The sequence below is a fragment of the Diadema antillarum genome, unplaced genomic scaffold, assembly GCF_040938485.1.
Source record: "Diadema antillarum isolate AM-2024a unplaced genomic scaffold, OU_Dant_1.0 seq00000688_RagTag, whole genome shotgun sequence".
NCBI classification, from domain to species: domain Eukaryota; kingdom Metazoa; phylum Echinodermata; class Echinoidea; order Diadematoida; family Diadematidae; genus Diadema; species Diadema antillarum.
In genome coordinates this window covers 1,418,557-1,435,431 of record NW_027271593.1, presented here as the reverse complement: position 1 = coordinate 1,435,431, position 16,875 = coordinate 1,418,557, and the positions used below count along the sequence as shown (strand labels likewise).

The following is a 16,875-nucleotide window of genomic DNA, read 5'->3' as shown; positions in this document are numbered from 1 at the left end:
AGCATCTCAGTTCACCTAGCCTCAAAGAACGTATATTCTCAAAATTTTACATGCAATGAATGACGGTGATTAGTATTTCACCAGCCTGAAGAACAAAATAGATATCGGCTTGACTTTATTAGACTATGTTGTGATATGCAATGTGCCCGGAGCGGAATAAGACTGCGGAATGGTTCTTTATGTAATAAGAAATGACACAAAAATAAAAATAACATCGGAAAATACTCGCTGTGTAACATAGTTGTGAATTGTGACTATTTGAAAGACAAGTACCATCCCATATGATACAAATTAGGCAGTACCTGTCAGCAAGTGCCAAGAAACCGACAAACCTTTTGATATGAGCATTCATTTAGGCACGTGTAGCACAGATGAAGCCCATGACCATTATTATATGTGAACTTCAGTGATCTATTATTCAAGTCACAATTTCCCATTAAAATAATCTTTTCCCCAATAACTTGATGCTCAAAACCTCAAATCACGATTTCCATGTTTATTTTGCCTCAAATATGTATAGTCTGTCTGAAGTGCAGAAAGCTATCTCACCGCTCTCAAACTCTTGTAGATAGTACCAATTTCGTTTCATTGGTTTTTGTATTTTGAAGTCAGTGATGATACTACTCAGGTGCCCCAAATCTCTCGTATAGCGATCGATACTGACGAGATCCTCCTTGAACCTCACCCAGGCTACAATGACTGAATCATCTCGACAAATAGCCAGGAGGGGAAACATACCCTTCTTCTTCAAGACATTCTCCTTCTTCCCGTTATCATCAAGACACACGACAGTTGAGGAATCTGTCAGTAACAGTTTCCCAATGGTGCATGGAAAGGAGAAAAATTGCTGAGGTGAATATCCATCACATGTTATTTCCCGGATTGCCTTACCACCCTGTGGGGTAAACACCTGGATATTTTTGAGCTTCATATAACCCACGTAGATATTATCATCTCTACCCAAAGTGAGACCACCCGACCCTCCTTCATCGAAACTCATCGTCTCGAACGTGACGTCAAGCTTCCCCCACTGAGGAGTGTACAGCACCATCTTATTATTTTTATCGCGTACAACACTTCGACCATCAGACAGGAATCCTATGTTAGCCACACGGACATTCTTAAGCACGGTCTGCTGTAACTCGCCATCAGGGGAGTAGAGATGGATTCCTCCTTTCTCCGATCCCACCGCCATCTTACCGTCCGGTGCACTTGTGATACAGTTCATGCTGCTTTTGACTCCGAGCTGTACGTCTGCTTTGACATCCCACGTATAATCTTTCAACTCTCCTAGACAAAGTTCATCGACCTTCACGCATCTACGGAATGAAATCTTCTGAGCTCGTTCTGTCACACCTCTCAGTGATTGGTCGTCAGGATCATCTCGTCCAAGAAAGCTCTTCAAGTTCTCACACAGTGTGTCGTGTGCAATCAAGGCGTCTTTCTCTAGTGGTACCTTCGTACCGTTAGTGACAAGCTCTTCCATACTATTCATGTGACTTATTGTTTGCCGTCTCTCTTCATCCATGACTTTTAATTCTTTGTCGAATTTTTCAGACCATCGTTTCACTTGACATTTCAGCACTTCTCTTCTGTCTGACAGCACTTGCATGTATTCCTCAAACGTCTTGTCGATGTCATCATTAAGATTTTTCAGCATAATTATTACTTCATTTCGTTGTGTCTCTATGACCTTCATATGGTTTTCAATTGTTGTTTTCTTTGATTTCACTCTTTCTTTCAACTCCCTGATATTTCCTTTTATTTTATCTTCATGGATGGTTGCTTCTTCCAGCTTGTGTCCTTCTTGCAGATGTTCTATCACCCCGCACGTACTGCAAATGTAGACCCGACAGCCGGTGCAGAAACAGTCTTCATCATAATTAGGGTGTTTCGCACACTGTCGTCGCCTCTTACATGGAACATCTTCCGAGCACTTCTCGTCCATGGGTATCATTGAGTGGGTGGCGAATGACTCTCTACCAGAGTGTGTTTCCTCACAGGATTTACACATGTACTTCCCACAGTCCTGACAAAAGGACACGGCTGGCGGCTTTACGTCCATCTCACAAACTGTGCATGTAGGATTCTTGGCTTTTACTTCCTCCACGAGAGAACTCATAGGTACGTTTGTTTGTAACTTATCCACATCTCCACTGGGTAGAGGCGTTCTTTTTCTGCACACAGGGCATGTTATAGTTTGCTGTTTTGGCTGGATGTGTAAGATACTTTCCAGGCAGTCTTTGCAGAAGGTGTGAGAACATTTCAGTAATTTCGGTTGGTCAAAAAGTGACAGACATATTGAACACTCCAGATTCTTGCTGCTGATTTGATGAAACGTTGCCATGGTGATTGTCTATTAAAGGAGAAGCACAGAACGGTAAATATACCAGCCAATGTGAACAGAATTAATCGCAAGGTTTAATAGAAACGGGAGGAGGATCGATGCCAGACATGCTCTGACATTCTTTGCATTCTGTTAAATTCAATGAAGTAATGAGGCACAAGTTAGCATACGTGCGTGATTACCGTTTATCACTTTATCTATGATTTATTTTACGATAAATGCTTTATTTTCAGGCTCAATGATGCTGATTTAAGGCAATTCATTTAAGTGGAGGAGATCACAACTTGTAATAGGATGCTTCAACTTAGAATCAATGTCATACACTATAAAGACCCTGTATAGGATCACATTTCGTAGAAACAGTTATAATCGTAGAAATCAAAGCGAAATGAAAAAGAAATGCGAACTGTGTTCAAGAGTTCGAATTCGGTTAAACATGAGTCTCGCAAAACCCAAATCAGAAAATATAGACTTGTTGTTAATATATATGTATTTAATATATAAATATGTATACAAAGTAATCATATACTTTTGTTGTATAATATTGTTTTTATTTGTATTCGCTTCGTGACATTTCTTTTTCTTTGCACAAATCCTTACCACTATATTTTGGAAAGATTTTGTACTTTTTGGATGCTAATATAAACAAAAATGAAACATATACGAATCTATGTACAAAGTTTAAATAGATAGAATAATAGATAGATAAATAAATGCATATATATATATATATATATGAAGAGAGAGAGAGAGAGAGAGAAAGAGAGGGAGAGAGAGTGCGAGATGGGGTCCCGACCGCGCACACAACCAGTTTACCTCCTTCATTACTTATTCAGTGCTTGGCAATAAACCATGTTTCATGCTTCATCTTCTCGCTTTTTGATGTATATATGTATTATGTATATATATATATATATATATATATATATATATATATATGTATATATATATATATATATATATATATATATATATATATAATTTATATTAGGTTCGACATTGTTCTTTTTTTTTATGTTGCCCGTTCGGGCCAGCAAAATCATCCAATTGATTTTTTGTCGGCCCTGCTATGAAATTTTATGTTCCGAAAAAACAAGGAAAGACAGTGAAAGTAATTATTGATTATAAGTACACTGTATTTGAAAGTTAGCAGGTATAATGATAGCTTCAATAATACATAACGTTATAGAATTGAGGCATGAATAAGATTTTTTTTTTTTTTTTGCAATTGCATCACATATTCATGTTCAGCATAATGATATGGGTAGACTTATTTCTATCTTTATAGGTAGAACAATCTTGGTCATGAAATCTGGCAGTGAAAAAAAATGCTTGGCAAAATCTGGCCGTTAAGACATAGAATTGGTAGCGGTGATATTTGGCAACTATTGTCGCGGTATCTAGCTGAAATGCACGCAGTTACAAAGGTGTGAGTCTTAAGTTTGTACCCTTATTTGAGAAAGAAAAGCACATAAAGTGATCGAAATATTGCAACACAAGAGCGGGATGATTCGAGCATCTAAGGGATGTCTCCTTGAATCCTTACCCTATAGCTGTATTTTCATATAGTATATAACAGGATTTTCAAAACGTCGATAACATTGTCAGTATATTATGCTATATATCTGATACAATCGGAACATAACACTATATGACTCATGATACTTTAGTGCCACTCGGCGATGAGAGAGGGACATGTTCTACATGCCTGATAGGCTCCTTTTCACGTCATTGTTGACATCTTCGGTAAATTGTTAAAAGTACGAATTCAAGAACAGGAACTAATGCCACGATAATGATAATGATTATGATAATGATTATCTTAAAAATGATGAAGACAGAAGTGATAATAGAAGTAGATGGAATAGAATATAGATACACATAGGTTTGCACACATTTACAAATAGATAAAAGCAAATTTGTAAATTATGTGTAGATATAAGATTATATCATAGATATGATATGCATGTATATATGTGTATGTAATTAATTGAATATATAACATATTTTGGTGACGAATATAACCAGGCATACGTTTTCAAGTAGGAGATGAAAATGTGAAAATTAGGCCCAATTTGTTCCTCCCCCGACCCCCGGCCCACCCAAGTCTCCCATGAACAAACTCCAAACTATAAATAGAGCCACCAATATATTTACTCATAGCACCAACTTTTTTTTTTAGCCTTGGTTCTAGAAAACAAGGTTTCTTAAAGATTCCTTGATTTTGCTTTCTGCAATAACTAACTTGGCCCTTTTTCTCAGATGAGTAGATAAATCAAAATAAACGATGGAGAGTCGATTTTTTTTTACCATTGCGGTGATTCTTTGTATTACAACCCAAATGTTGTAATAGGGCACAGGTAACATGTGAAGTATATGTTAAGATGATATGTCAAATATTAATGAAGGAGAGCTGTGTTGAAAAGAAGTGAAAATAAAGTTGAATTTGACTTTGATTATAGCATTGAGTTATAAGAATAGCACAATATTTTCCATGAAAGGTTCAGCAAATAAAACCAGCTATGAAAATGTTGATTATAATGGTGATGCCAATAATAATAACGATAGCAATGTTGACAACAATGCAGACAATTCATATTCATCAGCATTAATGTTGTTGATATTACGAGCTGGAACATTCCTTGCATGGCTTGGAAGTGAGTTTTGATTGATTGAAGGTAAAGGGTAGTATATACTACACATCATGACACATAAAATTTTGAACGACAGGAAGTATCCATAAATGTTCAGTTGCTATATACGAAAAATCATGGGTTGGGTGGAGCTGACGGGGTAAAGGGGTTGACCATGATGGCCAGGGTTCAAATCCGCTCTCACTATGCATGGTCCAAAGGAGGAACGCGGAGGGTTTCATCTTTGATAGTATTTGTTGTTGTTTTCTTTGGGGGAGGGGCAAAACGCAAAAGGAATGGTTTTCTATAGTAATCACGATAATAACTCGAGTTCTACGAGTAGCTTGCCATCACTGAAAAGTCACCCAGACATATTATGTTACAGCACTGAAGATGAATAAGAAGAAACATATATGACAAAACCAGGGCTGCCAACATTGGAAACTAGTTGAGAGTGAGACTCCCATAGGCCAATGCTATAATTTAAGAGTCAAAATGAGTGAGATCAATAGAAATGCATGCAAATGAAATAAAGTTTTAGAGTGAGAAAGGACCAAAATGAGTGAGTCTCACTCTCAATGAGTGAGAGTTGGCAGCCCTGCAAAACTATAGTCACGATAATGACCAGTATAATATTGGGAGTACTGGTATTATCCAGTGAAACTAAAATTTGGGGTTGAAAATTGAAAAGACACCCGAGGAAATTTCGCGACAATTAGGCCTACCACATCCCAAAGAAACCTACGGACACACACACACACACACACACACACACAAACAAACAAACACACAATAGAGAGTAACGATTAAGCGTAATTTGTAACTCGTACATTAAAAAGGTTTGCATTATAAGCTGCAATATATAGCAGGCCCAAGTTAGATACAACGCCAACGGTGTGTATCAATGTCCCCATGCTTGCCATGAAAGGATATACTTCCGGGTTCAATATCACTGATAAATGCCGATAGATACATGCGGAGTATTCACAAACTGTTGCCAGTTGTTCTTGTAGGATGGCATACTTACGGACGCAGTCAGATTGGAAAGCCCTATGTAGTATATCGTATCAAGAAGCACTACCAAATGGTCAGACGTTCAGATAGCTATTGGGAGGTATCTCTTTTCACAGTCATCTTTTACAGAAGTGGGTATTCCCCACAAGGTGGAACACTGCTGTCTCCTAGTTAAATCCAAGCTAACAATGTTATATCGCCCTCTACAGATATTTTTTCTTCTGCCATAACTGAAAAAAAATCCAGAAAAATATCGTACATAGAAATCGTCATCTATTAAGAAAAGTGTGTTGTTGTTTAATTACAGTGACATTTTCACAATGAATAATGTGCATTGGAAACAGATTTTCTCACACGCTTGCGACGAGTTGAGTTTACTCGGGACTGCTTTGACTAGCATTCTTTTTTTCGAAATTGTATTTCGGGAAAATTTGAGGCTGAAATAATATTATAAAATGAAACTACCTTGATAAACTAACACACAAACGAGAACGTGAGGTAAATCACACGAATGTTCGAAACTAATGACAGACTGATCGGGAAACGCAAAGGCCATAACTGGGGTCACTACACTGCCAAGTCAGGCACTGTCGTCGAACAACCCATATGGCAAAACAAAAGATATTCACCCACCTTCGTACGTAAGCTATACCGTATAGGTGTTTACTGCACTTGAACTGTTTTGGAAATGCACGATATCACATACACATGAGCGCACACACACACACTGAATTCTGACTCTTAAATGTATGTTATATCTCTCTTTCATAATTTTTCATGCTTTATCACGTTTTAGTCTTGTGCTGTTTCACCTTGGTTTATTACATTTCCAATTACTTATTGTTCATTATTATCTTTGTCATTATTGTTGTTCAACTTCATGCTGTACCGTGTCTTCTTCGACTTTTGAGTAATGGTAAGCTAGACAAAGAACTCACATTTTTGGTCAGTACAACTACTGATTTTCAATAAAACTATATACACTATTTCATTGTGTATTGATACAGGTGAAGAAGAGTGTACTAAAGATCGGACAACATCACAGAAGTCACAATGATCATTACTGGTTTACTTCAAATAGCAAATTGGTGATATGATATACCGATTCCTTTATTTGGATGACCCGCAAACTGTTGTTAAATGCTAATACAAAATTCCATCTTGATCAACTTTATTAAAGTCATTAACATCCGCTTAATATTGCAAAAATGCACAATATCTTGAAAGTACAGCATTTCACCAAATCCTGCAGTAAAGTAGAATAATTATCATATTTCAATTAAGCGATTTCAATTCAACATTTTTTTTTTATCAACCTGTCATCCTTACCACAATATCTGATGTTATTACACAAAACAAAATAATCACATGCATGTATGCTTACTGCATTGGAGAAAAAAAAAACATAATTATCTCTACTTCATCATCCTAACAAATGATAATAACCCTTTACCGCCCTAACTACAACTACCCATTTAACTCCGTTCCCATGCACGTGAAATATCTCTACACACACCGAACCTACCCCTGTTCACCTCTACCCACTCACGAAGCAAATTGCACTTCCCCCAGAAAAACCCCCAAGACAAAACAGCAACAACGAAGCAAAACGGAACAACTTTATCAATATTGGTTTTGAGCGGAAAGGATATTACAAGCTCTGCTTTTTGACTTCCCTCCATTTTCAACATTACACAGTAAATTACATGTAACCGTTTTTTCATTCTTCCTGAATTCATGGTGTTTATAGGATATTTCGACGTATAGTGAGAATACAATCATGTATTCATTTTCATTTTCATATTAGTGTTTTTTTTTTCTAGTGATAAGTTTGCACATTGTCACTCTTTGTTCAAAATGAAAAAACGAAAAGAAGAAAGAATAAGGCAACGAAAGCCACATGCACATACACACACACTCGACAAAGGACACACATACATACATACACCCACACACTCAACAAAACACAAGCACCCATACAAAAACTCCACAAACGAAAAACGTGCATATACGCACACACTCTGACATTATCGTCGCTGGGGCGACAAGACCTCGTATCTGAAATTTTCGTGAAAATGACTTTTTTTTACTAATGGTCAGATAATCAGTTTAAGCGATGTCCCGCCCGAATCCTAGCTGTCTTACCCAAAAAATGAAGCCGCCATTGTCAAAGGAAAGGCTTTCCCATTTGATACAGTGCTTTAAATTGGCTGCCATGTTTTTTGCTCTCCTGAACGTAAGACATTTTGTATATAATACGAGCTTCCTCCAGTCCATATCCTCCATTAACCCAACTAAATAATTATTACGCTCAATATGAACTGCCACATCGGCTTAAGTCTAACACAAACACAAACACACACACACACACACACACACACACACAGACACACCAACACACACACACACACACCGACCGAGACATGGAAATTGAATTTCAAATTCAAATTCAAATTTATTTTTCACTTCCATCAAATAAACAAATAAATTATATACATTGTATATACACAGGATATTTGTAATAATTGTAGAATGTGATAAACAAAGTACATATAAAAAAATGCACAAATATATATCTTTTTTAATATATACATAAAGCATGTAATACAAGTTAGTACACGATGGAGATGGAAATAAAGGGTCCCACTAAGAAAAAGCTTGTACGATATGGGACCCTCAGAAAATACACAAAACAGCAATATAAAACAAAATTAAACGAACCAGTGTCAACTGACAGGAAGTAAAAATAGGTTGGAAGGAAAAAAGAAAGAAAAAAGAATAAAAAGAAACTACAGCAAAGGAAACAAAGTTTTCAAAATATATCAGTAATCTAGTAAACATTTGCCAATAAATAACTATAAAGAAGCATGAGAAGGGAAGAAGAAATAGAATCTATAGTCAATTAGTGATTGCGAACATCCAATAGCGAACTTAAGTCTCAAGAATGTATTATGTAGAAGAACCATGCAGAGTAGTGTGAATGAAGCAAAATCTCAAGTTATCTTAGCTTACAAGTATGCTCCTGTTATTCAAACATACACTGGATACAACGCGGAACCCTCAACGTTTTTTATTTCTTGCAGAAAAAGGATAGAGAAAAATAGAGAGTGCAAACAAGACGACGGCAAATGATAGTGTTTAATGTAACATCGTAGATGGATGATCAGACTTATTGGTTTTATATAATGCGGAGGAAGTCATCATAACGAAACAATGCAATTTCGGTCATGCAACAACGAACAATACACAGTAAATTCTAAATGTTATGCACTGTAAATCTTAATCATGTCGCTATTGATATTTACTCTAATTACAAATAAAATCTCTTTTTAACATGAAACAGTTGATGGATAGTGTAATGATTTAATTAAGAATGTACAAGAATACCCACGATGATTATGAATATACAAAGTAAACGCTTTCTACCACCAGCACTATATAGTAAAGTCTTGTTAACACCAAAGTATAAACGATATTGTATGTAATTCTTTGATAACATAATCAAATTGATTTTAAATTCAAACATTTGAAGTCAACTTACATTTTTGCTTTGCTACTACTGTACTATTCAGAAAATGAGTGGAAATTATTTTATAGTCCTACCATGGTAATCTCCTTGTGATAAGTCGCATCGTCATTTTATGCTCCGAAAAATGAACTTGAGATCTCTTTTACTGCTGTTTATACACTGCTTCTCATTATAATTCAATCACCCTATTTGACAAGATATCAAAATGTGCATGACTTCAAACAACTACTTTGTAATAAATGATTAACAATCCATTCAGAAGTTATATTTTCTTCAATCCTGTTAAATAAATGTGTTGCTATTACTCGATATGAAGACTACAACTTTTCGTGATGTCACAGAAAGAGAATGGTGTAACGGAAATATTTACAGATTTTCTTTTTTTTTGTTTGTTTTTATAGCACAACAACAAAGCGCACTAACTATTACCTCCTTCAGAATGCAGGGGGATTATACCCATTGCGCCATGTCAGTATCAAGACGAAGGAAATTGTTCTTTTCTTAATAAGAATAATGAAATTTTGAAGAATATGATCTTGTTTTGATAAACAGAGTACCCTCTTCAGTGCAAGCACTACCCAACCGTATAGGCCCTGGCAATAAAAATGTGTGTGTGTGTGTGTGTGTGTGTGTGTGCGTGTGTGTGTGCGTGTGTGCGTGTGTGCGTGTGTGTGTGTGTGTGTGCGTGTGTGTTTCTCTCGTTGAGACACCTTTTTGGAACTGATCTGATTTGCTCAAACATTACTCTCATTTACTATAAGCAGAGTGTTAAACCTAAAACACGGAGGACAATCACATTCAGGGAGATGGAAACAGAGACTCCAACTCTCCCGCCAAAAACCCATATTTGCAAAATCTCCCGTTCTCCCGTTTGAGATTTAATTTCTCCCGCCCTGGCTCTTTGTCTCCTGTTGGAAGGGACTTCTTACTTATTTCTATCGTATGTTGAAAAAGTAAGCCTTAGATAGCACCAGAGAGCATCTAGAACCCTGGGAATTTCGCGCTTCGCACACATCAAGTTGGAGTCTCCCGTTTGCTAAGGGTTTCAGGCGGGAGAATCTCCAGATCAGAAGGTGCTTGGGGTTGGAGTCTCTGTGGAAATATTGTCCTTTCATGAAATTACACATGCAGATTGGGAAGTTGGAGGCCAATGTGCACGTCTCACTCGTTCGAGGGAGGGCGCTCTTCAGTATATGACAAGCTGAATCATGAACTGCACTCCAAGTCGTATCGCGTCGCTGCCATGCCTTTTAACATGTTGCACTGTTCTATTTTGAGCTCATCACTAGCAATAGATATATTCCATTGAAAGCAAAAACAGCATCAAAGCCACACATCTTTTTTTTTTTTTTATCTGACAACTAAGAACAGTGACAAAAATTAAAAGTGAAGGATCGGAGATAATGCATGTTATACACGTAAGCATTTCATGAAATTATTCTGTATACGGAACCTACATGTTGTAGGAGTGATAATTCATAATAATACAGTAAAGTAGTAGCCCATCACACGTATGCTGTGCATGTCATCTTCTTGGTTTCACGAGCTTGAAGGAACACATGAAACACTTAAACCGTCAAAAGGGAATCCAATTCCACTAATGTCGATATGTTTTAGCTCCCTCTGTTGTAACTCGCCATCAGGGGAGTAGAGATGTATTCCTCCTGTAGACGATCCCACCGCTATCTTACCGTCTGGTGCACAAGTCATCACTGGTCATACAAGTCATGTTGTTAGGGGGAGCTCTGTCATGTGCTTTGACATCGTATACCTACTTGTAATCTTCCTCATCTTAGAGAGAGAGAAAAAAAAAGTTCATTGAACTTGGAGTATAAAAATCTGGGTTCGTTCTCTCAGTGATTGATTGTAAGGTCAGCTTGATTGTCAAAAGCTCTTCAAGTTCTCGCACAGCTGCTGGGTCGTGTGCAAACATATTCGTCAATGTACATAGCGTTCATAACTCTCTACCACCTCCCTGATTTAGCTTACTTTCTTCCACTATGATTCATGATTCCGCCTCGAAATTTCCACACCATTCTTGGACTTGATGTTTCAGAGCCTGTCTTCTAGCTAACAATAGTCGCACATGTTCCTCGTAAGCCTTGTCTATATCATCATTGAGCCTTCTCATCATGTTTGCTATTTCATTGCGTTGTGTCTCTATGACCTGAAGGTGGTTTTCTACGGTTTCCCTCTTTGATTTTACTCTTTCTCTTAACTCACTGATATTTTTCGTTAGTTTCTCCTCATGAATGGATGCCCTTTCCAGTTGATGACCAGCTTGCGAGTGCTCTACCATGCCACAAGTACCGCAAATGTACTCCCGGCAATGGTTACAGAAATACTCTTCATCAGCGCTTGGGTGTATCTTACACTTTCGTCGCCTCCTTATGGGAACTTTTCCCGAGAGCACCTCGCTCATGGCTACCACTGAGTGGGCAGAGAACGGTGTCCAGATAGAGTGTGTTTTCTCACAATATGTGCACATATTTTGCCCACAGTCCTGACAGTAGGACACAGCTGGTGGCTTTTCTTGTATGTTACAGAGTGTGCAGGTTGGACTCTTGGTTCTCATTTCTTCCAGGAGAGAACACTTCGATACGTTTGTTGGTAACATACACACGTCTCCATTTAGTAGGGGCGTTCCATTTCTGCATACAGGGCATACTAAAGTCTCTTTGCTGGGCTGAGTTTGAAAGACACGTTCCAGGCAGTCTTTGCAGAAGGTGTGTGAACATGCCAATAATTTAGGTTCCTTGAACAGTGTCAGACAGATAGAACACTCCAAATTCTGGCTGCTGATTTGATGAAACGTTGCCATGGTGATTGCCTATGAAAGGAGAAACAAAGCGGTAAATATATCAGCAGAATTAATACCATGAATATTCATCAGACAGAAACGGGAGGGCAATACAAGGCTTGCTCTGACATTCTTTACATTTTAGCATTTTAGCACAACTTTAGCATTTGTGTTATTGAATACCGTTTCTTATTCTTAACGAGTAATGATGATTTAGTGCAGTTCATTTAAATGTAACAGATCACACCCTGCTATCTTGTGAGCCTGTCATAAGATGCTGCGAGTTAAAATAGACGCCACATAATTAACCTTTAGAGACTTGTGGCAGGCCTAAAAGTCAAACAAGAAAGAGATGCGTCACGATCCAGCACTCTATAATGATCACTGCGAATCGCCTCTTTAATTGCACCTTCCCTCTTTTCTTTTCTGTTTTTGCATGTGAATCCTTTGCTATAGCTCAGCTTTTGATCGTTTTGTCACGAGGAAAGGGCTTTCATCTCACCATTTTGTGATCAAATCCTTAGACACTGACTTATTTTCAAGGCGGCCAGTGATTGATATCTTTATTCAGATATAACATTACAAAACAGGCAACATTAGTTTTTCTGTTAAGGAAACTATTAACTATATGGGGATAAATACGTTCATCAGAATTAGCAAAATCATAGCACTACCAAAATAACAAGGGAGAATTCCCAGCATATTTATTGATCATGCATTTGTAAATTACATTCCGTGTCAGGCACAAGCAACATGCGTGTGTATGACTATCGTTATATGCTTACCAAGTATACTGCACTTCCGGGTTCAATATTGCTGATTTACGTGTGGCTCCGAAGTACATTTAGGCATGAGACCAGAACCTGTGTAACCTGTAGGAAGGTGAGAGTACAAATTGGATTCCAGGCGGTCTTACTAGGTAGATTGGAACAGAGTACTGAGAGTAAAATATAATGAACAACAAAGATGCATTACGCAGCTCTCACAAAATGGCGATTCGCGCAGCTAAGGTATGACCTTTTCACTGTGACCCTTTAGAGTTATTGAAGCGGGGTTTCCCCATTTTTCGAATACTGTGTGTCTATCTGATAAATGGCAGCGCCCAATGTAATATTGCCTCTGTTAGTAAATCCCTTTTCTTTTCCGATATTGAATGTGGAGAATCTACTGGAACGATGTAAACAAAAGTACGGTAAAGAACTTCATGAAAGATAATATGAGGAAAATAAGACATTTGTTTATTAATTAATTAATTAATTTATTTATTAATTTATTGAAAATGATCTCCGTTTAACTGTTGGCATGTCATGTAACACGGCGTACACTCTATCTAAAAATAGCTTCAACTTTGCACCTTTACGAGGGCAATTTTGCACCTTTCAGAAAAATTAGTGTCACACTGCAGGGGCGTCACCAGCTTTTTTTCGAGGGGGGTGCGTTTTGACCCTAATGTAACGACATTTTTTTTTTTTTTTTTGGACAGACATTTGGAATATAGGAAGCTCTCAATCCCTAGACTTTTACGGTTGTTGAGGGAAACCAAGCGGGGAAAGGGCACCGGCGTCGCTAGGATTTCATCTTTTACAGTAAAAAAACAAACAAACTACCATTTGGAGCTATATTTTTTCGCTTTGGAAATAAGGGGGGAGGGCGCACCGGGCGCAGCTGCCGGCAATTACTGGCAGCAACATCAGGAAAAGGCATAACAATTAAATGCGAGCGAGCGGAGCGAGCGAGCTTGAATATTTTGACATTTTACAGTTAAAAAAAACCCTGCCGTTTGTTGCTATATTTTTTCGCTTTGGAAATAAAGGGAGGGGGGGGGGGGGGCACCGGGCGGAACTGCTGGCAATTACTGGCAGCAACATCAGGTGAATTGCATAACGATTAAATGCCAGCGAGCTTGAAAATTTTACATTTTACAGTCCAAAAACTGCCGTTCTTAGCCATATTTTTTCGCTTTGGAAATTAAGGGGGGGGGGGGTGGAGCGCATAACACCGGGCGCAACTGCTGGCAATTACTGGCAGCAACATCAGGTGAATTGCATGACGATTCAATGCGAGCGAGCGAAGAGAGCGAGCTTGAAAATGTTGACATTGTAGAAAAACTGCCGTTTGTAGCTATATTTTTTTCGCTTTGGAAATTAAGGGGGGGGGGCGCACCGGGCGCAACTGCAGACAATTACTGGCAGTAACACCAGGGGAATTGCACAAAGATTAAATGCGAGCGAGCGAAGAGAGCGAGCTTGAAAATTTTACATTTTACAGTCCAAAAACTGCCGTTCTTAGCCATATTTTTTCGCCTTGGAAATTAAGGGAGGGGGCGCACCGGGCGGAACTGCTGGCAATTACTGGCAGCAACATCAGGGGAATTGCATAACGATTAAATGCGAGCGAGCTTGAAAATTTTACATTTTACAGTCCAAAAACTGCCGTTCTTAGCCATATTATTTCGCTTTGGATATTAAGGGGGGGGGGGGATGGAGCGCATGCCACCGGGCGCAACTGCTGGCAATTACTGGCAGCAACATCAGGTGAATTGCATATCGATTCAATGCGAGCGAGCGAAGAGAGCGAGCTTGAAAATTTTGACATTTTACAGTAGAAAAACTGCCGTTTGTAGCTACATTTTTTCGCTTTGGAAATTAAGGGGGGGGGGGTTGGGCGCACCGGGCGCAACTGCAGACAATTACTGGCAGTAACATCAGGTGAATTGCATAAAGATTAAATGCGAGCGAGCGAAGAGAGCGAGCTTGAAAATTTTGCATTTTACAGTCCAAAAACTGCCGTTCTTAGCCATATTTTTTCGCTTTGGAAATTAAGGGAGGGGGCGCACCGGGCGGAACTGCTGGCAATTACTGGCAGCAACATCAGGTGAATTGCATAACGATTCAATGCGAGCGAGCTTGAACATTTTACATTTTACAGTCCAAAAACTGCCGTTCTTAGCCATATTTTTCCGCTTTGGAAATTAAGGGTGGGGGGGGGGGGGGGAAGCGCATGCCACCGGGCGCAACCGCTGGCAATTACTGGCAGCAACATCAGGTGAATTGCATAACGATTCAATGCGAGCGAGCGAAGAGAGCGAGCTTAAAAATTTTGACATTTTACAGTAGAAAAACTGCCGTTTGTAGCTATATTTTTTCGCTTCGGAAATTAAGGGGGCCGCACCGGGCGCAACTGCAGACATTTACTGGCAGTAACATCAGGGGAATTGCATAAAGATTAAATGCGAGCGAGCGAAGAGAGCGAGCTTGAAAATTTTACATTTTACAGTCCAAAAACTGCCGTTCTCAGCTATATTTTTTCGCTTTGGAAATTAAGGGGGGGGGGGGGAGGGGGCGCACCGGGCGCAACTGGACGATTACTGGCAGTAACATCAGGGAAATTGCATAAAGATTAAATGCGAGCGAGCTTGAAAATTTTGACATTTTACAGTCCCAAAACTGCCGTTTGATGCTATATCTTTTTTTGCTTTCGAAATTGAGGGGCGCACCGGGCGCAACTGCTGGCAATTACTGGCAGCAATATTAGGAGAATTTAAATGCGAGCGAGCGGAGTGAGCGAGCTTGAAAATTGTGACATTTTACAGTCCCAAAACTGCCGTTTGTAGCTATATTTTTTGCAGTAAGGGGGGGGGGGGGCGCACCGGGTGGAACTGCCGGCAATTACTGGCAGCAACTTCAGGAGAATGGCATTACGACTAAATGCCAGCGAGCGAGCTTGAACATTTTGACATTTTACAGTCCAAAAACTGCCGTTTGTAGCTATACTTTTTCGCTTTGGAAATTAAGAGGGGGCGGGGGGGGGGGGGGGACGCCCGGTGCGCCCCTCCCCCTGGATCCGCCACTGGTAGTCAAGGGTGTCGGTTTATGTTCATGACTGGGGGAGGTATGACCGAGGTGGCGTCGAAGTGACCAAGTATGGGAAGGATGTCCAAATTCTATGTATATAGTCAACACTGTAAAGAATACACTTGCACTATTAGATAATTATGTATAAAATCAGCGCTGCCAGAACCAGGGGTGCGAATTGCTTTTGCCCACGATTTTTTCTTTTTTTTGTTTTTGTTTTTGTTCCCGATGCAAAATATCAAAAAAAATAAATAAATAAATGAAAAATGATAATCATTTAGTGTCCGGCGTTGAGGTCGCTCGCAGACTGACGGTTTTTTTTTTTTTTTTTTTTTTTTTTTTTTTTTAGGGTCTGAAGGGGGGTGCGTTCGCACCCAACGCACCCCCCCTGGTGACGCCCATGCACTGGATGTTCTTTTAAAAGTACAACTGTGTAGGCCCTACCTTTCTGGTCTGAAAGGAACGAAGTTGCCCACGGAAAGGTGCTCCCATGCAGTGCGTCAGTGGTAAAGGGGCAAAGTTGAACCTATTTTCTCTTCGAGTGGTACATGCACTCTATTCAAAATGTCAATACAAAAGGTCAATTCCATTGTGACTTATGGGACAAAGTGACCATTTTCGGCAATTTCAAACCAGTATTTTGATAAAATAGTTGCATCAAATGCATTTTTTTTCAGTTCATGGTTAGATCCATCATA

General features: G+C 39.0%; 1 protein-coding gene across 1 annotated transcript; it reads right to left on the bottom strand.

The window, feature by feature from the left end:
- Positions 1-492: 492 nt before the first annotated feature.
- LOC139737302 (E3 ubiquitin-protein ligase TRIM45-like) lies at positions 493-6,124 on the bottom strand. Its single transcript, XM_071647974.1, has 2 exons — positions 6,008-6,124; positions 493-2,356 (listed from the first exon to the last, which is right to left on the bottom strand). Exon 2 carries the CDS (start codon positions 2,345-2,347, stop codon positions 497-499), a length of 1,851 nt encoding a protein of 616 aa, XP_071504075.1. The 5' UTR covers positions 2,348-2,356; positions 6,008-6,124; the 3' UTR covers positions 493-496.
- Positions 6,125-16,875: the final 10,751 nt, after the last annotated feature.